This window comes from Neoarius graeffei, chromosome 17 (assembly GCF_027579695.1).
Source record: "Neoarius graeffei isolate fNeoGra1 chromosome 17, fNeoGra1.pri, whole genome shotgun sequence".
In the NCBI taxonomy this organism is placed as follows: domain Eukaryota; kingdom Metazoa; phylum Chordata; class Actinopteri; order Siluriformes; family Ariidae; genus Neoarius; species Neoarius graeffei.
In genome coordinates, this window is record NC_083585.1 from 53,034,001 (window position 1) to 53,057,454 (window position 23,454).

General features: G+C 40.2%; 1 protein-coding gene across 1 annotated transcript in view; it reads right to left on the reverse strand.

Annotated features, from left to right (window-relative positions):
• nbeab (neurobeachin b) overlaps window positions 1-23,454 on the reverse strand; it is a 793,085-nt gene that overhangs the window by 240,448 nt on the left and 529,183 nt on the right. The window contains exon 40 of the mRNA XM_060943557.1: window positions 159-276. Coding sequence (XP_060799540.1) covers window positions 159-276 — 118 coding nt within the window. The remainder of the gene's footprint in view (window positions 1-158; window positions 277-23,454) is intronic.

Here is a 23,454-nt window from a genome sequence, read left to right on the forward strand (position 1 = left end):
CTTTAGTATTATCCTTGGTTCAAGTAATTTGATTTTGATGTTGATAATATGTGGCTTGGCAGAGGTATGCACTCTACGGAGTGTCCTTCTATTTACACTATGTTATTGCAAGAGTAGGTCCTGTCTTATGCAAAAAGTTGGAAAGATAAAGGATTTACTCCTGTTGGCCATAAAGACTTCCAGTGCGGTGTTCTGCAGCAGATAGCGCCGGGCAAACACAGCTCGAATCTCGCTGAACATCCATTTTCCATGTAGCCCTTCAGAGTACACCAGCACCTGCTCAAAGCACAAAGGTGGAGAGAGGAAAGTAAGCTAAAGTTTCACCACTGGGTATGACATATCAGAGCACTTTACTTTATTCACACTGATCATAACTATTCAAGGAAGTTTGCTAATTGCATACTCAGTGCTAAATTCACGTCCCAGAAGTATTAGCCCAAGAAAGTGTTCAAGTGTTTGAGTAGTTTATAGTGGCCCTTCAAACATTACTGAGTGGTAGAAGATATTATAAATTAAATTTCACTCAGGAATCCTGTCAAGATAGTTCATATTAGCCAACTGGCTAGTTGTAGCAGTGAGGATTGTGAATATACTGTATATATAAGTTACACATGACTTTTAAAATCCTCTCAAAAATCTGTCAGAGTTGTTCATGTTAGCCAGCTGACGAAACACAGCACCAAAGATTGCGAACATGGATTACGTTAACATCATTTTATTTTATTAATCCTGTCAGGTTTATGCTAGATAGCTTATGTTAGCTAGTTGGCTAGCTTTAGCAGTAAAGAACATCGCATTACATTTATTAGTGAAAATTCTCTCAGAAATCATGTCAGGTTCACTCATGTGAGTTAGCTGGTTAGCTTTGTGAACATACTGTATATTTATATGACTGTAAAATCTTCCCAGATGTTAGCTCATGTTAGCCAGCTGGCTAGCTTTACCAGCGATGCTCCTGAACATTTACACACAACCTGACAGGATTTCTGAGAGAATTTTTAACGAATAAATATGATGTGATGCTCTTTACTGCTGAACCTAGCCAACTAGCAACTATATCTAGCATAAATCTGACAGGATTAATAAAACAAAATGCTAACAGGTTATTTAGTTAGCTTCGGCATTGGACAATATTTATTAAAAAGTAAAATTTCTTGCAAAAATCCTCTCAGTCCATCTTAGCTAGCTATATAAATTAAACAAATACATACATGTCAACCTATACGGAATGTCCGTATTTTATACGAATTTGATTCAATAAACGTAGTATACGGGCGTACAAATAAAGTTATACGGATTCTTTAAAAAAACTTCAATATTTATTTAGAGCTATAATCAATTCCCACGATGATAAAAGAGCGCATAACATTTACAAACGTACTGTACACCACAGAAAGCACAAACAGCCAGTAAAGAGTCTTATGAAATCGCGCGTTATCTTGTGGTAGCGAGACTTCGTTCCACTTCTGATCATGCACACACCGCATTGCGAGAATCCCGCCAACCGGGAAGTAACATTTTGTTTGAAAAGCATATTTCCACCTGAGCGACTTTCACTAGCGACTGAAAAGATTCTGAATGGGCACTCCGGCAAGATCAACACAGACACTTGCTGTGACATGCAGCCTAGTGAGGTATTGGTGCAGAGCGCTAAAAAAGCTGTCATGGAGTACAATTCAGAACATTAGAGTGACACTTTGTGTTTTTGTCAAACATTGGAGCTTTGTATTCATTCTGAAGGTTTATTGTTATTAATATTGAATAAAAAGTAACTTGGATATATCATTGTTAATTATCATTCAAATTTTAGGTAAATTATTTTAATTTGCATCTTATACGGATTTTATAAGGGAAATACGTATTTTGGAGGTTGGTTATACAGGTTTGATTGACCAAAGGTTGACATGTATGTAAATAATATGTGATAGCTAGCTAGCTACCTTTGAAGATTATAAATATCTTAAATATGACTTTAAAATTCCCTCTGTTAAGTTTTGCAGTTTTAGAAAACTTTGTCAAGTTGAATAAATCTCTATTTTTTTTTAAAGTGGACAATATATATATATATATATATATATATATATATATATATATGTGTGTGTGTGTGTGTGTGTGTGTGTGTGTTACTTACCAGCTGGGAGGTCTGTATCATGAAATACCGTGACCAAGTTCTTGAAAGTACTGAGCGAGGCCCTCTGGGCCGAGGTCAGTATTTAAGGCCGAGGTCACGGTATTTCACCATACGGACCGACCTTAAGCTGGTAATTAATATATTTATTTTTTTCTTTACCAAATTCTAACAGAAAACGAGAGCACCCGAAAGGGAAAACCAAGCCGAGCTGCCATTTTGAATCCTCATTCACAGCTATAATGCAAATGGCTTCCTCCTCGGTATACAAGTGCACTTCCATGGCAGGAAAAAAACTATATTTTGCTGTCTATGTAGTCCCCTATTTATACAAATAGGAGTCATTCAGGATTCAGCCAGGTTTTTGCTCGGTGTTAGCAAGTTACAGGTTTTTAGCTTTCTCCTGAAATGTTTTATTTTATTTTGTCTTCCTCAGGGTAATAAAACTCACTTTCGCTGTGAACACTGTCGTTATCGCTATCCATGCTGTAAAATTAATGCTATTCTCCTGAGAAATGCGAAAATAAATGTTGACAAAATTGCTACTATGTTTGTTGTTGTTGTGAACGAGCGAGTCGCCAGAGGTCCGTAACCGGGGTCCGTAACTGGGGTAACTCGCCAGCCAATCAGAGCGCAGGATTTGATGGAAACCGGACAGTGAAAAAAATAATATGAGTTAATCTCCTGTCAGAAATCATATCAGAACAGTTCGTTTTATCGATCTAGCTCGGTAAAACAAGTACAGACAATAAATATTTATGATTACAATCCTCTTGGAAAGTTTTAGCAGCAAAAAGCATGAACATTTATTTGTCAAAAAATCCTTTCGAAAATCCTGTCAGATTAGCTCACCTTAGCTAGCATGCTTGATTTAACAAAGGAGTTTACAAACATTTATGAGCTAAAATCCACTTGGAAATCCTGTCAGCTTATCTCATGCTAGCTAGCTGGATAGATTTAACAAAGAAGATTACAAATATTTATGTACTAAAATGCCGTGGGGAATTCTGTCAGGTTAGCTCATGTGACCTAGCTGGCTAGTTTTAGCAGTAAAGTGTATGAAAATGTATTAGCTAAAAATCCTTTCAGATTAGCTCATGTTCGAAAGATGGAAGGCTTTCACATTTCAGTGCACGTTACAAATTAAAATCCTGTCACAAATCTTGCTATCTGGGTAGATTGCATGGGAATTCTGTCAGGTTAATTATTGGCACCAAATATGGTAGATAATAAAATAAGTGAAAAGTATACGCGTATACAGTATACTATATGACTGCCGATGATTTCCGTTTTGTCTAATTGAACACTTTGAGCTTGTGTCTCTTCTATAAAAAGGTACATATCGGCCTATTGTTTTCCTCTACTGCTCTGCTACTTTCTTCAGGTCCTCCGGGGGTCATGTGACTGTAAATAATCAATACACACACACGAGACCAGGTTGAGAAAGGGATTCATTAGCGAGACTCTCCGGAGAGAACCTCGAGGCCTTCTGGGGAAAGGATCAAGAGTCGCCATGACAGGTGAAAATAAAGCTCCTGCCCCCATGGCTTTTTCCTCCAACTGCACCTCCTCCTCCTTCTCCTCAAACAACTCATTTCAGACTGGAGTGCTACACACACACACACACACACACACACACACACACACACACACGCACGCATCTTGAGCACATAAACAGATTCCAGATTGGATGGCACAGAGATGAAAGCTTTCTTCTTGCAAACAGAGATGAAGTGAAACTTGATGTGCAAGTGAAAGTGGACACGCAGTTTGTACAGTAACACTGAAACACAGAAAAAAAGAAAATAAGACCCTGCAAGTCCCCAGCAGGCTGTTTCGTCCCCACCACCCATCCGCTGCTCCACTGCTCATTTAAAGGGAATGACGGCGTTTGCCAGCCGGCCTGGACCTGCTTCATTTCTCCGTGGAACGACGCTCGGTGCCAATGCAGACATGCTTTCCGGCGCAAGCGAGTCTCCAGGGCTCAATTAAAGCTGGATTACACTGCAGTACGCTCCATCCTCCAGCCCTCCTGCTCCCAGTCTCCATCAAACATCAACCCCCTTCACCACAAACAATCCCCTCAACTCTCTCTCTCTCTCTCTGTCTCTTTCTCTCTCTCTCACACACACACACACACACAATGCCTCAGCATCAGGCTTTCGTTGACACCTTTATCGACCCCTGCTCAAACAGGCAGGATATGCCATGGAGAGGGCATCTTAGAGTCATAGGGTGTTATCCCAGGAAGGCAATTCAGTGGATCATAAGAAGAGAGAATTCCGATTTCTGTACCCTCATTTCTTCACGAGACTATACATCCATGATATTCCATGTATGATCCTCCCTACGTAATGTTGTTTGCAAGCCTGCACTCAGTATTCTCAGGATTATTCTTTATGTTCGTGGTTGGTTAATATCTGAGTAAATGGTCCCCAGATAAAACAAACAATGTTTTATAGCATAAATAGCTCAGTAAATAAATAAAAGTAAGTGAACATGAGCTCAGATCCCAGGATCTATTACTAATTGCTCAGCTCAACTGTAAATTGTTTGTATTCGGATGAATTTACAATAATGCGTTCTTTTATTTAGACAATAATTAACCATTCCGTGTATCGTTATCCCTGAATAAATGCAATTATGCAAAGCACACCAGTTTGTATAATTCTTATGAAAAACGTATTTCTAAGCAAAGCTCAGTTTATTCCTTTAAGTCATGATTTGAAGGGAATGAATTTGTGGAATTTTTGTTACCAACAGACACAAACATGGAAATGTCTCAATTTCAGACTAAGTATTTTTACGGCTCCAGTGTTGGAAAGGGTGCTGGAAGAAAACGACATAAGAACAGCTTCAGTAAGCAAGCAATAAAATCCTCGGGTACATGCTGTTACAGGAAAATAAAGCAATGTTGGTGTGGTGTGGCATGATGCGACGCAGTCAACATCAAGTGCAGTTACATTTACCAACTTAACATTGATTATTTTCCAATAATAGCACATTTTTATCTGTTTATTCCTCTTATATAATCACAATTTGACAAAACAATGATGATTTACTGATTTATTTATTATGTATTTGTTTGTTTGTTTGTTAATGAAAAAAATGATGTAATTTTTGTTCATTTATAGATACATTTGATATTGTGGAATGTCTGAAATTGGTTAGTTCTTATAATTGATTACGTTATAGAAGCTATAATCAGTCAATCCCTCATTAGCCTAATTTTCCCCTCTCTTGATGCTAATAAAACAAACAAAAAAAAAATGATACTGAGTAATTGAAATGTGAAAAGTACTCTATCCTGAAGACTGTGGAAAACCTACTGGTCAAAAGCACTGATCGAGGAGACTCCTTCCATACATGCAATATAAACATCAAGCTTTTAATGCTTATTTAACAGCTTTAGATTATGTGCCACATGGGCAGCACAGTGGTGCGGTAGTTATCACTGTCACCTCACAGCAAGACAGTTCCGGGTTCGAACCCTACAGCTGATGGGGGTCTTTCTGTATGGAGTTTGCATGTTCTCCCCATGTCTGTGTGGGTTTGCTCTGGGTGCTCTGGTTTCCCCCACAGTCCAAAGACATGTAGATTAGGTCAAATGCCCAGCCACTGGGGTTGTACCAGTACAAGCCAGTGCAAACTTAATGCCAGTCCCAAGTCCAGATACTCAGGAAGGGCATCTGGTGTAAAACCTATGCCAAATCAAATATGCAGAACAGATTCACTGTGGCGACCCCTAAAGGGAGCAGCTGAAAGAAGAAGATTATACGGAACATCCACCATACAAGATCCTGAAAAATATATATATATTAAAAAAATATATACAAGCAGGTTACCCGGCATTGCCCGGGTTTTGCAAAATTCTGGGTTGCCCCCAGACTTCCATGTCAAATTTGGTGAAGAGCCGTTGAGAAATGCTGAATTTAACCCAAAACAAACAAAACTCCAAACATCCACCACCCAGGGCCCCACCAGGGACCCCCTGGGGCCCGTACATGAAGTGTGTTTATATTTGTAAAATTACGTGTCATCTCCGGACCTACTTGCCAAATTTGGTGAAAATCCGTCGAAAAATGGCGATGTTAGCTCAAGACAAACAAACTTTGCCACTTATTCTATCTATCTATCTATCTATCTATCTATCTATCTATCTATCTATCTATCTATCTATCTATCTATCTATGTCTGGTTTCTGGGCCAATCTGAATTGATATGTAACTTGAAGGGCACTCGGTAGATGAGAGTCCGCACCTCCACCAAAGCCACATATTATCGTGTATATGACAAATAAACATATTGAATCTTGAAACAAAATCAAATCACTTGAACTGAGGATAATACTAAAGCTGTCCACCAAATTTCATCCAAATACGTTCACTACTTTTTGAGTTACGCTGGGAAAAGACAAAAAAAACCCTAAAAATCCTGGACCCACATACATGTGTGGATTTGCATCAAAATCTGAGCAATTGTTCCTTGACCCATGACCTTTCCTCCAAATTTCATCAAAATCCATTCCACTTTTTAAATTATGTTGGAAACAAACAAACAACAAACAAACGGAGGTAAAAACACAACCTCCTCTAACACATTTCTTTTCCCGTTAGCCAGCAAGGGCTATAAGGGCACCACTTATGACATTTTAACAGTCCATCATTGGCGTGTCCCGGGCATTTAAACTTAGTGGAGCCCATCCCTCGCCAAGCTTGATCAATGGACAATTTAGAGCAGCCAGTTAGCCAAAGTGCATGTCTTTGAGGGAAACCAGAGCAAACCCACATCGACATGGGGAGAACATGCAAACTCCACAAAGAAAGGTCCCTCGTTGGCCATGAGGTTCAAACTCAGATCCTTCTTGCTGTGAGGTGACACTACTAACCACTGCACCACCATACTGCACCACCACGCCACCCCAACACAGCTAGCAGAGGTAAAAGTAATTAATTGTCATGGTGTGAAAAATCAAACTATTACAACAAAACTAAAAAGAGTTTTTTGATCACCTTTGGCAGCAAAAACAGACAGCTCTGAATCTGGTATATATTGAGTTTAATTAGCCTAGTAAACTAGACCCAACTGCCTAGCGGCCAAAAATATTTTTTGCCTAGCGAATGGGTCTAGCCTCACACCATATAAACAAAAACACCCCGGGCATCAAATCGTGCCCGCCAATCACAACGCAAGGTTTTTGTTTGGATTCTTTGGGCGGGCTTTTGCAGGAGTGACGACAAAGCTGCACGACGCTGGAGAAAGCGCAACAGGAAAGATGGCTACGGGCTAGTGAACAGCGCGCGTTTGACTCCGCTTTGGAATCAGTTTTAGAAGAATTAGACTTGGAGTTGTCGTTGAAACATGAGCAGGAAGAGGCTCTCCGCTCATTCCTTTTCAAGAAGGACGTTTTCGCTGTTTTGCCGACCGGCTATGGCAAAAGTCTGATCTACCAGCTGGCTCCGCTCGTAGCCAAAAGGATGGGGCTAGTTTGTGCAGTACGAAGAATTAATAAACAGCTTTGAAACATTACTTTTTGATTGTTTCTTATTTTCCCGTTATTTTAAATTTAAGGGAAATTATTTCACCAAACACCACTAAATAAAAACTCTCAAAAACAGTTTAAGCAAACCCTTGAAAAACACTTGGAAAAAAATGTGTATGTGGTACAGACTCCAAACTTGTGGTCATTATCTCCAAACTTCTTAATATCTAGAACCTGTTTATTAATTAATACGCATTTTGAAAAATTATTTATTTCAAGGTCTCCCCCACTGCTTTCTGTCGCTCTGACTACATCACAGTCACTGTTGCGCTGATTGGTCAGAGCGTTGGTCTATACGCACAGAGACAGTTTGAACAACAGTGGTTTGTTCCTCCTACCCGCTTCGGAAATGTCTACGGATCGAGGCCAGACTAAATATTCACATTTAGTCTGGCTTGCCAGGCTAGAGTTTAATTATTTTCTATCTAAATTTAGTTGACATATATAATTTCTCACACCAATACAAGGTGCTTTTTTCGCTTGTGAGTGAGACGAATTGGCTGGATTAGGTTTCTTTTTACGCCCAACCTGTGACACAGTCACCTGTCCATCGCTATCATGGAAGTTTTCCACGTTTTAATGCATTATTTGGTGAAAATAGCAATTTAACAAGTGAACCAAGAAAGGTCAACAAATCATGGGTGCAGTCATGATGGATGACATCACCAGCTTCAGAGTGCTGATTTGCTGAAATGGAGTTGTCGCCATTTAAAAAAAAAAGGTACGTTGCAGATGTCGGTTTATGAAAGAAAACTATGAATATAGCAGGATTTTACAATGAAAATGTCTGGTTTTGTGGGAAAAATAAATTTAAAAAAAACCCTGCCAAATTGATCCGCTGATGGTATTGGTTCATTTTTTTCTACATGTTGTTTTTAAAATTACTGATTACAAATCTAATGAACAGTTATAAATCAGACCCTTAAAACAATCTGAACAATACATGGTGCATTTTATAAATATTTCCCAAAAAAGAGCACAGTCATACAACATGACTTTTTTTTTTTCCAGAAGTAAAGCTGTCTGCACCTCCTGCAGTGTGTGTTTGCACCTTCATCTCTCTGACAAAGCACAGGCTAAAGGGCTAGACAACAACAAAAGATGCTGGCAGAGAAGAAAAAAAAGAAAAAGAAAAAGAAAGCCTACGTCAGAAAAAAAATGTCACAACATCAGAGCTGGCACTTCAAAACCCAACAAGCCAGTGTCCCTGTAGACGCTGTGGTGGTTGACAAAGCACAGGCCTCACCCACATCCCCCTTTTTTGTTGCTCATGGATATGGAAAGGGAGAGTGAAGAGGAGAGAGAGAGAGAGAGAGAGAGAGAGAGAGAGAGAGAGAGGCCCAGCTGTAAGAAACAGGGCTTAATGAACCTGTCTGGCTGGGCTGTCCGCTGCCTGTCAGAGGTGTCAGAGTAGTGACGAGTGTCGGGGACGAGTGCCCCCAGGTCCCAGACAGGCCTGCCAGCTGGAGAATTCTGCCCCAATCTAATCACGCCAACCCCAGAAGCCACAGAAATCCCAGGGACGGAAACACGTTGCTGTTTAATGTGCGCTACTTCGCATTCTTTTTAGAAAGTGCTAAATTGGCAACTGTCATAATTTTTTTTTCCTTTAAACATTTTTTTTATACTTTTTGAAATAATAAGCAAATGACAAGAAATCGGATGGAATGTAGGCTTGCGTTTATAATGCACGCTACAATTTGCCCCCTAGTGGCGGACCTATTGAGTTTGCATCGTGTTATTGTAACATTATATAGTCACCATTCACAAATAAGTATGAGAGAGAGGCTAATATTAACTCTGTTAGAGCATCCTGCCTTTTATAACGTGTCCACTGAGACGTACAGACATAAATACATTATTGAACACACTATACGCCATACCGTATGTGTGTATTGTTTGTAAGCTAGCTAGCTGTGGGAAAATACCGTACATACTACACTTACGGTACGACTGTCCTGCTAACTAGCTAGAATGTGATTGTTGTAATGCACTGGAACAAAATACTCAAACTATATACTGTACCACTATCAGAAAATCTTGATTAATTTTCTATAACAGCAGCTCTGACAGTAGTTCTACATACAAGTCAAATCACACGTTTGTATTAATGCGCGGCTCCTAATATGTTATTGTAGGAACTCAATCACCGTGACTTGTACGCTACACTGTAGTTAAACTCTAAGCCTATTAGCCAGTGGATTTAAAATAAATAAAGTGATATTATTTTTTCAAAGAAAAACATATCAGAGGTGATATAGTGAAGCTTTCTGGAAAGAGATGTTTATTTAACATTTATGGAAGGAGACTCTGGCATCAGCACTTTGTAACAGAGAGTTATAAAAGTTTTCAGTCTTCAGGAAAGAGCAAGGAGTTTCACACTTTCCTGTTTCTCAGGAACATTACCAGCTGTTTTCTTTACTTTTTTTTTTTGTCTTATTAACTTCAAGAGAGATTTAAAAAAAAGAGGTTGATGATGAAATGGCAGTTTACGGAATACAGCGAAAGCTATAATGTGATAAAGTGATAACAGGAACTAACCTGTTTCTCAGACGCTCCACATCATTAAATATAACTAAAAATGGATAATGGTTAATAATATGACATGCCATTCGTTAATAAATTGTAATTTTTTTGACAGGCAGTGAAAGGAAATTAGTATAAATACGTAGGTGATTATGGGAAATCGTGTGCGCTGATTGGTCGAGAAATTCGGACTATTTCTCGATAATCACTTCGAGCGACTCGGCAAAATGGCGGCCGATCGCTTCGTCACCGTAAGTGAGGAAGAATTAGAAATGATGAAAGAAAATGCTGTTCCTAAAAGCACTAAAGATGCTACGAAGTTTGGTCGAAAACTATTCAAAGGGAAGGTGGGATTGTGATTTATTTTATCGATTTCAAAACAAAGGATTTTATGTGAGTCGGCATAGATAAGTGACAAGTCTGCGCCGCACCGTTATTACATTTGCATGCCGCTTTTGAAGTTTGAAATAAATCATTTTCAATATGATTTTTTTTTTTAAATAACCACCTGTGCATTTATACTAAAACAAATATTCACCTCAGGCTCAATTAATAGAGGTGAATAATAACCTTGACTTCATCTTGGTTATTATTCACCGATATTCATTTCACCTTCGGCAAATAATTGTTAATTATTCTCTCCACATTCACTGGATATGAGTAATCGTGCGCTCTGATTGGCTACTCTACTACTAGGATATCAGCTCATATACCATGAGTAGAGAAAAACAAAATGGCGGAGCGTGTTACTGAACCAACGAGGACAAAATAAAAATTCTACTCGAAAACACCCCCCCGAAAAAATATTTAAAAAAAGCAACAAACTGTGGAATGAAAGTATTTGATGGTAAGAACGTCTTTTTTTAATTTTCAAGAATTATTATTATAGCATTTTTCACACATTGCTCCTGTCATTTCACTGGCTTGTTTACATTCTAAATGGAAATGATTTTTGTTGGGCGTTTTGTATAAAGTTTTTATTTCTCGAATTTGCAAAAAATAAAAATAAAAACATACGTCAACCTTTAGTTACCCATGCCCTTACAAAATCTGTACTTTTCCCTTACATACATCTATGAGCCCTTATACACGAGAAAAAATCCCAATATATAATCCAAAGCACCGATTGTTTTATTCCACATTACACACTTCTATTGTAAAAGGCATATTTATCACACTGCATCAAGTTAAAGAGATCAAATAAGCATGTACTGAATAAAAAGAAATCTAAGATCCCAGAGAAAACAACTGAATTAAAAAGGACTATATGTATGTACAGTCAAGTAAACAATTATCTACTAAAGAGAATGACTGGACTATAAACTTAATTATTTAATATACATTGTATCAGTAATACCAGAATTATTGATGTCAATTTTGCAAATAAAATGTATTAATATTAAATAGTTCATAAATATTACACAAAGTTCTATTTGACAAGTGTTGACGTCACCTACAATATTACATTCCACCAAAGAAAATTACTTGAAATATAACAGCAGTGGCCCGTTCGAGCCCCGTGGCCGGCGAGGGCCTTTCTGTGCGGAGTTTGCATGTTCTCCCCGTGTCCGCGTGGGTTTCCTCCGGGTGCTCCGGTTTCCCCCACAGTCCAAAGACATGCAGGTTAGGTTAACTGGTGACTCTAAATTGACCGTAGGTGTGAATGTGAGTGTGAATGGTTGTCTGTGTCTATGTGTCAGCCCTGTGATGACCTGGCGACTTGTCCAGGGTGTACCCCGCCTTTCGCCCGTAGTCAGCTGGGATAGGCTCCAGCTTGCCTGCGACCCTGTAGAAGGATAAAGCGGCTAGAGATAATGAGATGAGATGAGATGAGATAACAGCAGTACTAAGTAGGTATGTTAATTAAAATAGTAGGTTACATGTAATAAATTATATATAATCATGTCAAACAGTAAATGAAGGTTAGTAAAAGTTCCATTTGAGAAAAAAATGTTGACACCACAAGCAGTGTTCGATCCAACTAAAGATGACTGAACCACATCAGGTATTTTATGTAAACAAGGATCTCATCTCATCTCATCTCATCTCATTATCTGTAGCCGCTTTATCCTGTTCTACAGGGTCGCAGGCAAGCTGGAGCCTATCCCAGCTGATTACGGGCGAAAGGTGGGGTACACCCTGGACAAGTCGCCAGGTCATCACAGGGCTGACACATAGACACAGACAACCATTCACACTCACATTCACACCTACGGTCAATTTAGAGTCACCAGTTAACCTAACCTGCATGTCTTTGGACTGTGGGGGAAACCGGAGCACCCGGAGGAAACCCACGCGGACACGGGGAGAACATGCAAACTCCGCACAGAAAGGCCCTCGCCGGCCACGGGGCTCGAACCCGGACCTTCTTGCTGTGAGGCGACAGCGCTAACCACTACACCACCGTGCCGCCCGTAAACAAGGATAAGTGAAAATATTAATAAATTATGAAGTTAAATTGAAAAATATTCCCAGTAATTTATAACAAGAATTTAAATCTTATTCCTTTTTGGAGTGTTCTTTGTTGTACAAAGATGTTGCAGATTTGGCACTAGCTATAATATCACTGCTTGGGTAGCAGTTGTAGCTCCTCATCACACTTCATTTTAATTTGCAGATATGCAGTTAATGTGTCTGCAGCCAGATTTTTTCTGTCCTCAGTATGAATTTTCCTAACCAATGAAAAAGCCCTCTCACTATCTGCATTGCTCTGTGGGAGGCACAGCAAAGCAGTAAAAAGTAGTTTCAGCATTGGAAACCTGGCAACACCCAGAGCAGTTTTTATATCCAAGACCTTTCCCCAATAGACATCTATTATTTTCCTGGTCAATAAAAGAAAATCAGAGCACGGCAAACATGTAGATGGTGTTAAATTGCTTCCATCCCCTACTACACATTTTAGAGACAGGTTACCGACGGTCGTTACCACCATTACTCTTCATTCAATACTTTTCCAGTTCACTGACGACTGATGGTAGTAACGAGTGTTGGTCATCTGTGTCTACATATAATGTCTATCAGCAATTAAAATGTTTAGGGAAGCGAAACCAGAAATCGCCGGGTAACTACAGTTGCCGTTGTATAAACGGCGACTCCCAGTATCACCTCCCTAAATTATCATGATAATGGAGGAAGCTTTCCTACATGCAAACAGTAAAAACTTTAAAAAAATAAAATAAAATAATGCTGACCTGTGCAGTCTTTGAATCAAGAAACTTTTTTTTTTTTTTTACGCTAGCTGCGAAAAATGGTCTGCTACAGTCGGGGGGACGTTGTGTTCCATGAGAAATTGGCAGAAGATAACTTCTGCAGCCGTCACAGAAGTCTGGGCAGTTCGAGCCGATGGACTTAAATGACCGAGAAAACCACATGCAACTATAAAACCACATAAATCGAAAATAGTTCCATTTCATTGGGCATGCATGTTTGAAAAAATAAATGTTGGATGCTAAGAAAATTTTCTCAGAGTAACGGAAAAAATCTCTGATACACTACGTAATTTTCCCGTATGAAAATCACTGTATGCCATATTAGCTAAAAAATTGCATTTTCCCGTACAAAATACACGTATAACTTATAACTTGACATGTATGTAAAAATTCTCCGTTTCTCAAAATCCAGTGAACGTGGATAGAATAAAACAGCTATTCCACTCAATCTTGCTGTACATGGTTTATCGCCAACCCGGTGCTACACACCTCGTCGGCTATCAGCTCATGTACGACTCGATTTCGTGGAATAACTGTTAAATAACACCTTGTGGCACTCCTGGTGATGCCATTTCATATCAAGCTGCATTACACCACACGATCATTGATTATTTCCCAATAACAGCACACCCCAAAGTGTTTTAATAATTAGTCATGGCTTGGATTGACGAATATTTAAAAAATATATATCTGAATGGCGATGGAACAAATGTGGAATAAAAAAAAATTAAAAATACAGTACAAAAGTAATGATAATGGTTTCCTTGTACACATAATTTTGACTAAAATAGGAGAAAATGACATTGTGGCTGAAAACAGGTGACTTCACACCTCTCTATTCTCCTCTTGCAGGTCTCACCCTGGAGAGCAGCTTGCAGAGGAGATACAAACTGAAATTGGCCACATTTCTCATCTCATCTCATCTCATTATCTGTAGCCGCTTTATCCTTCTACAGGGTCGCAGGCAAGCTGGAGCCTATCCCAGCTGACTACGGGCGAAAGGCGGGGTACACCCTGGACAAGTCGCCAGGTCATCACAGGGCTGACACATAGACACAGACAACCATTCACACTCACATTCACACCTACGGTCAATTTAGAGTCACCAGTTAACCTAACCTGCATGTCTTTGGACTGTGGGGGAAACCGGAGCACCCGGAGGAAACCCACGCGGACACGGGGAGAACATACAAACTCCACACAGAAAGGCCCTCGCCGGCCACGGGGCTCGAACCCGGACCTTCTTGCTGTGAGGCGACAGCGCTAACCACTACGCCGCCTTGGCCACATTTATTTATCAATTAATTTATTTATGAAGCAATTAAAAAAAGTTATTGTATGGGAATATGGTAACGGTGCAATGCAACAACACAGTATATGCAATTTGCTAGGAATCTAGGTTATAAATAAATAAATAAAGCCCTACTGACATCTGGGATCTAACAAATAAAACCCCACAAAGCGCTTTCGGTGATAGAGACAATGCCATCCAATTCAAATCTGCTTTCTTCTTCCTTTCTGTAAAGGACTCCATGCACCCACAGGACTTCTGCCTATATAAAGCACTGGGGCAGGGGTAAATACATCAAAGGAATCTGTCATATTTAAACCGGACACCATTTTTCAAACCCGGCCCCCTGAGAAATGAGCGCAATCCTTCTCTATGTCAAATTTGTGCTGAACTGGGACGGGGATATAATTCAGCAGCGGCCGAAGCCAGCATGACTGATATATTTATAAAGGGGCTCGTCTGTTGCACTGACAACCTGCCATCTCTAGCACCTCTGCTAGGCTGTCCACAGATTTGTCTAATAGGCTTCCACTGTTAAAGCTCAATGAGGGGAGCTCGCGAGGAGACCGAAACGAGAAGTGTGCGCAGGATGTGAGGATGTGTGAGATGAACGCTTTCCATTTCGCCCAAGAATTGTGACTAGTCCCTGAGGAGAGAGAATGAAAAATGTGTGCATGTGCCTAGGCAAGTGAGAAATACTAAGATTCACCAACATCTCCAAAACAGCCTCAAGATTTAAAAGATGACCTGACGTTGAGGTGCAGCCAGGCGGAGAGGCAGAACACTTTAATTAAATGCTGTATTCAAAAACACTGAAGCTGATATCAATATCCACGGCTATCCTCAGCGTATTTCCTGGTGTACGATATTAATAGTATCTGGGCGATCATAAGCCATATTAATGACTTTTATTGAAGAATTCCATCTTAATAGCAATTTTTTTTTCATCTGTCAGTCATTTTAAAGAATTAGAATTGGCACTACAATTGTTTTCCTGCTGAGAATCTCACCAAGCGCGTGATGAACAAATGTTATTGCATCATAAAATCTAAAAGCCAATCATGTTTTAATATGCAAATGCATACCATATAATATCAGCTTACTAGAGAAAGGGGTGTGGCATGTACATTTTGTACGGGCTGGCAGGAGTGGAACCCAATGTGGTCTTCTGCTGTTGCATGCTGAGATGCTTTTCTGCTCACCACGGTTGTAAAGAGTTACTATATCTTTCCTGGCAGCTCGAAACAATCTGGCCATTTTCCTCTGACCTCTCTTATCAACAAGGCATTTGTTTCCACCTACAGAACTGTCACCCACTCACTCAATGTTTTTTTGTTTTTCGCACAATTCTGTGTAAACTGTTGTGTAAAAACCCCAGGAAATCAGTAGTGCGGTCATAAAGGGAAGGACATGATCAGCAACAATACTCAGGTAGGCTGTGGCCTTTAAATGATGCTCAATTGATACTAAGGGGCCCAAAGTGTGCCAAGAAAATATTCCCCACACCACTACACCACCACCACCAGCCTGAACCGTTGATACAAGGCAGGATGGATACATGCTTTCATGTTGTTTACACCAAATTCTGACTCTACCATCACAGCAGAAATCAAGACTCATCAGCTCAGGCAAGGTTTTTTTTGTTTGTTTGTTTGTTTGTTTTCCCAATCTTCTATTATCCAGTTTTGCTGAGCCTGTGCAAATTGTAGCCTCAGGTTATTGTCCTTAGCTGACAGGAGTAGCACCCGGTGTGGTCTTCTGCTGCTGTCGGCCATCTGCTTCAAGGTTTGACATGTTGTGAGTTCAGAGATGGTCTTCTGCACACCTTGGTTGTAACCAGGGCTTGGAACCAGAATTTTTTTCCTATTGGTTCATTCCAAACAGAAACGGAATTTTAAAGTTTCCGGTTTTGGGTTCCACCATTAAATAGACGTTCCCGAACCGGTTAGAACAAAAAAATTTCGTTCCCGGAACGGTTAATTACGTTCCCTGTCAGCTGTTTAACAAATGGCTATAAAATTATGTCTGTCTCATCCAGCTTAAGCCAAATGTAGGCTAATTCTATTACAACCTTCATTAAATAAGACAAGAAATAATTCAAAACAATTATTATTTCAAATGTTGGCGATTTGGATTATCAGTATGTCTTCCCATCTACACAAACAGAAAAAGTGCCAAAAATGAAAGATAATTCGTTTAGTGTGTTACCAAAGGCTAGTCAGGTAAAAAAAAAAAAAAAAACAGTCTAAATCAGGACAACCATCACATAACTATAACTATAAACATTTTATAGCAACTATTTTAACTAAATGGGCTATAATAAATAAGCCTGCAGGCAGCCACGGCGGGCTGCCTCAGAAAAGTAACCATTTGTCCTACCTTAAAACTCGTTTTGCATTTTCTGCCTCCTTTTTTGTATTTTCGACGCTCCGTTTATTTTCTTTCCTTTTCTGAAAACCCGATTTGTGTCCAGACATTTTGTTCTGCTACCAACGAACTAACTCGTCAGGTCTCGTCTCTCAAGCCCGCGATGATTCCCGTGGGAAGGACAACAACTGATACATTTTTACAAACAGCCAATAGGGAGGTTGCAACGTTCAGGCTCTTCTTTGCTCAGACACTCAGTAATTCACTTATTATCACGTGGAGACGTGATAGTAGTCCACCTTCCCGTTCTCTCCATTCACTCAGCGAACGTCACACAGGAAGTGAACCCCAGCGGGTCATAGAAACTTGCGCAGGAGAAGAAATGACTTTTTTATTTGTAGGCTACAGAAACTTTGCTCTGACCTTTGGCATCAACAAGGCATTTTCACCCAGAGAACTGCCGCCTCACTGGATATTTTATCTTTTTCAGAGCCTTGTTTCTAAACCCTAGTGATGATTATGTGTGAAAGTCCCAGTAGATCAGCATTTTCTGGAATACTCAGACCAGCCTGTCTGGCACCAACAACCATGACATATCACTTAGACCCCGTTTACACGTAGCCAGGTATCTATAAAAACGGATATTTATTTATGCGGTTGCACCCATCATTTACACGTAAATGGAGGTTTCAGTCACTGAAAACAGCTGCTTTCGAAAACTCCGGGCAAAGTGGAGATTTGTGAAAACTCCGTTTTCATGCCTGCATGTACTGGTAAATAGTGCAAAACGGAGTTTTCTCCGTGTTATGGGGAAAACGGAGTTTTAGCATTGTGATCTGACGGTCCCTCCTCCTTGGCTTTCAGATCTCTGGTTGGCTTTCGATTTTTTTGACATGTTTTTGACAGCTTTCCCTGGCTGTTTTTGAGCATTGTGTAAACGGAATTATTTTCTAGTACGGGGGAGGAGAAGATACCCGTTTTCATAAATACCCGGTTACGTGTAAACGAAGTATCAGATCCCCTTTCTTTCCCATTCTGATGCTTGGTTTGAACTTCAGGAAGTCATCTTGATCATGTCTACATGCCTAAATGCACTGAGTTGCTGCCATGTGATTGGCTGATTAGATATTTGCATTAATGAACAGTTGAACAGGTACGCCTAATAAAGTGGCCAATGAGTGTATAGCTAGAATCCTTGATGATCCAAAGAACCCTTCAAGAAACCTTTTCTAGTCTTGTTGGACCACATCACAGAACATAAAAAAGTGACATATTTGACTTCCTTGTATGTCTGACATATTAGAATACTAAGAATATACTAAAAATGCGAAGTAGTTTCATGTTCATGAACAATTCTTCCAGAGATATGATATAGAGAGAGGCAGATCTGACTTCCTGTGACATTATTGTTCTACTTTTTAATTTTCATTCTTCATCCGGCCTGTCTACATGGTGTTTCTGACAGGATGGAGGTCACCAAGCTGCACAAAGTCCTGCCATGGGATGTATCAGAGGCTCATACATGCTCAGCATGCACAAAGTAGACAGATCAAGTGACAAGAGTTGTGTTGGAGGGGCAACAAGCCATGCAAGAGAGTGCACGGCACTCAGTAGTAAAGATGCTGGTAGTGAACAGGTGCAGTGTCACTGCGCCTACCGCTAGCTGTTGTTGGCCCCTGACTAAAGGACGGGTAGCGGAGGATGACAAGCTGTGACTGGTCTGTGCTGCTCAGTGTGTTTATTCGTATGCCCTTGACATCAACATGTTTGGCTTACATAACCCCTGTATTCTTGTCAAGGCTGCCCTTTCAACCCTACTTTCTACTTTAAAGGAACATGTTTCTCTTTGCTTGTTCCTTAATTACAGCAGGAGACCAACATTAGTGAAGACCATAGATGAGAGGTGAAATGGAAGCTTTCATCACAATTACTTCCTCAAAGTAATTGTGTACCTTCCATCGAAGGTAATGCACTGAAATATCTGTTCGTGTTGTAATCAAATAATATTGGCTGGCTTTTTTTCATGGTCTATCAGATATATCCCATTCAGCTAGCATGATATTGAATGAGTCAAAGACGAGTAGCTGAAGGGAATATCTGATATAGCATGAAAAAAACCAGCCGATATTATTATTAATATTATTATTATACATACATATGAGGCGAGGTGGCCAAGTGGTTAGAGCGCTTGACCGCCAAGTGAACGGTCCCTGGTTTGCGCCTCGGACGGTGATCTGGGGCTCGCCTCTTGTCCACCCAGCAGTGAATGGAGACCTGGTGGAAACACTGGGGAAAGTTAAAGACGGCGAGGAAAGGAACTGGCCACCCTACCTCACCATGCCGACGGCCTAGACAGAGCGTGCTCTCTAACAGGCACTCCCCAACGTACGTACGAACGAAAACGTATATGGGACTCTTTGACATACACATTCCTTTTGGGTGTTCAATGCGTCTTTCTCTTTCAAAATTCTCTTAAAATCTTCTGTATCTAACGAAGCAAACCTGGCAGCCATGTTTGTTTACAAATTGTCACAGTCGCTCACTAACACAGAAGTTTTACGTCTCCGACGTGTCTCTTTTCCAGTTTTTTGATGTCTGTTGGTATGTTTTTCTCTTGTAAGAATATCTCATGAAGTTTTCGTAGCATTCCGGGTGTTCAACGCGTCTTTCTCTTTCCCAGCGAACAAAGAAGTGCTCCTGCACATATGCAGCAGAAAACTCTTTCATTGGATATTCGCATCACCTCCAACATGTGATGTCACGTTGTCCTGACAACCATGCAATATCGTAAACCATATTCAATGCTCATTCTTCATTGAGTAGAGTGACATAATACGCATAGGATAAGTGATATGCAGTGTTGAGTCCCCAGTATTCAAGTCCAAGTCAAATCCAAGTCATGAAAGAAAATTTTGAGTCGAGTCCGAGAACAAGACTCCACCCACACCATTTGACGGTGGCTGTTGCTGCCTTTACCTACGGTATGTGAAAGCGTCTCTGCTACTGTATTGGACAAATGTTACTGCTTGACTGCCCCATTTTAGTTAATAGACTACAGATAAAAAGCTTGTTCATCGCTCAGCAAGCCCCACCCACTATCAACAGGACAAATAGCATGAGAGAGGGTTAACATTAGCTAGTTCATCGCTCAGCAAGCCCTACTATCAACAGAACAATGAACATAATGTGTTGCTTCCTTCTCTGGGTGGAGTCTCGCCAAATGACGATTGAAGTTCGAGGTTGTCCCCGTCGTCTTCTCGATAGTTCTTCTACATACGGAACACATAGCAGTGCATTTTTTCCCACTGCATGAGAAGTCTGTATAAGCAAAGCGGACAATCCTGGGGCGTCTCTCCAGGCATTTTAGCGCCATTAACGCTAGTTTGTTCCTGAACATGACGTATGAACAGGTGAATGTGCATTCTCTTGCACAAAATTAATGTAGATATAAATATCTTATGCCAAATTATTATGGCATGTTACAAAAAATAAAGAAAAAATCCAGGTCCTTTTCTCCAATTTACAAGTCCGAATGCAGTTAATGCACGAGTCCAAGTCTGAGTCCGAGTCATCAGTGCTCAAGTTACGTCATGAGTTCTTAAAATTAGGGCATGAGTCGGACTCGGGTGCTACAAGCCTGCTGTCAAACCAAATGAATGAAACCTGCTCGAAGAGAATAGAATGCATGTTTTTATTCCATTGAAAAAGTGTCCTGTATGTATAATAATACACTATAATGCATGCTTTGCTTCAATATTTATAAGTTATAATACACTATTTTACCATTTAACTGCTACATCCTTCATTCTGATTGGTCAGAACATGTTGATTAATATTTCAAGAGTTCCAGCTGTCCTTCAAACAGGTTCACAGGTTTATATGACTGAGCTCACTGTAAGACGTTATTGTTTCCATAGTAACAGCCAGCTGTTTTACAGGCTCTTGTATATTGAATGCTCCACATAATCCAAGACTAATAATACATCGATTAAAAAGCGTGCTGTTATTTAATAAAGATAAATGGATATCATTGACATGGTGAAGTTTTCTTCAAAAGAAGACGTTTGTTTCACATTTATGGAAGGAGTCTCCAGTGTCAGGACTTCATACAAATCAGAGGTAAAGTTGTAGCTTTAGGTTTTGCTCCATGGAAAAGTTTTCAAGACGTAATCTTCTGCTTTCACTTTTAACATGACACGCTACATTTCAGGGTGGTAACAGTCACTCCACTTTGCGTCAAGATGAAACACACCATCCCCTCATTGATTACTTTCCTGTCATATGATATTCCTTACGTACGTAATAAACCAAAAAGTTTGATTCCTTCCTGAGTGCATCAGACTAATCCCAAACCCACGTGCTTCCCCGGAATTTCTAATCCATTTGAAATTAGGCTCCTTTTTAAAATTCCAGACGACAAACACTTCAAAATCAAATGCTGCCTTTCCCATCTGATCTCCCCCACTCCGTGACATCGGCTCTGAGACCTGAAAATGAAGGAATTTAAAATTCCTTCAGATTCTTTGCAGCTGAACTCAAATCTAGGCTGCAATAAAGGCACCCTGCTTTCCTGGGCAGGTATTGCGTGAAAGGAGATGTGGTTTTGCATAATTACTGTCACTATACATTTATGGTGTATGAGAGCATGTGGCAGGGCGATGGGGCTCTGGATGTGGTGCAAGACCGAGGTGTTAAAAAAAAAAGAAAATGTACCATGTGGAGCATGGTTAATTATCTCAAATGGCCAGCAGGATTTGATATACAGACAAGCTACTGCATTTCTTGAAATATCAAACGTGCACAAATGAGGTATGTTCTCAAGTTCCCTTCAATTACACTACCGTTCAAAAGTTTGGGGTCACCTTGAAATGTCCTTATTTTTGAAAGAAAAGCACTGTTCTTTTCAATGAAGATCACTTTAAACTAATCAGAAATCCACTCTATACATTGCTAATGTGCTAAATGACTATTCTAGCTGCAAATGTCTGGTTTTTGGTGCAATATCTCCATAGGTGTATAGAGGCCCATTTCCAGCAACTCTCACTCCAGTGCTCTAATGGTACAATGTGTTTGCTCATTGCCTCAGAAGGCTAATGGATGATTAGAAAACCCTTGTACAATCATGTTAGCACAGCTGAAAACAGTTGAGCTCTTTAGAGAAGCTATAAAACTGACCTTCCTTTGAGCAGATTGAGTTTCTGGAGCATCACATTTGTGGGGTCGATTAAATGCTCAAAATGGCCAGAAAAATGTCTCGACTATATTTTCGATTCATTTTACAACTTATGGTGGTAAATAAAAGTGTGACTTTTCATGGAAGACACAAAATTGTCTGGGTGACCCCAAACTTTTGAACGGTGGTGTATGGAGTACTCAAATGTTTGTTAATCTGTTATGTTAAAACAGCAGTGGCGTGCACAGATAGACACGAGGTGGTGCTCAAGCACCTGCCCCTCTGCCCTCTGTCCAAAAAAGTGCCCTTTTGAATTTTTTTTTTACAGTTTACTGAGGCCAATGTCGACATGATCTTTTAGAAAAACCACGGCATTAAAAGCATGTGTGAAAATGTCCCGATGCGTGCCCCTTCCGCACACACACCGGACCTTTGTCTCTCTTGCTCTGTCACGTGAACAAGCGTGCAGTGCATTCAATGTGAGGTTGCAGCAGCATAGCGTCCTGGAAGCCACGGCCTTGTCGTAGCACAGACAACACATCGGGCAGTCAGTCAGCTCTTCCCCTGCCCCACCAGCCAGGTAACACATGAATCGAGTGAAAATGTATTGTTTGCCGTCTAAGCCCAAACTGTAATTATTTTGTCGTGAAGTAGCCCGTCGCATACAGAAACAACTGCACATAAGTATTATATTTTTTGCTAGACCATTTTCAGATTTAGGAAAACAAAAATTTCTTTTTCTATTTTGTCCAACTAGAGATTCCTGGCAAAGTCAAAAAGCCTTGATCTAATAAATTAACATTAAGTGGTTGTTTTACACCTTTAAAAACTAAAACGGGTCAGTGGCGACCCGAACACAAGAGGAGGGTTAAATCTCAGACTTTTATACTAAGGTGTTCCACATGCGCAAAAAAGTGCCCTTTTTTCCCCCCCAGAGCACTTGCCCCCCAAAATGCCTGTGCACGCCACTGAAAAACAGGGCATGGGCATGGTAATGGACATACTGTAAATACATCTACTACTACGCTATTATGCAGAATCACAGAGACATTTTTCATGCACACAACATATAGAAAAAAAAAAAAGATAACCACCCACACATAGATCCAGCTAAACAGCTTGAGTGGGTGTGAGTTAAGGAGCTTGGAAGGCTGCGGCTGATTTTCTTGAGGGTGTTTTCAGTGAGCCTACACTAATAGCTGCTGTTCAGGGGCTCCT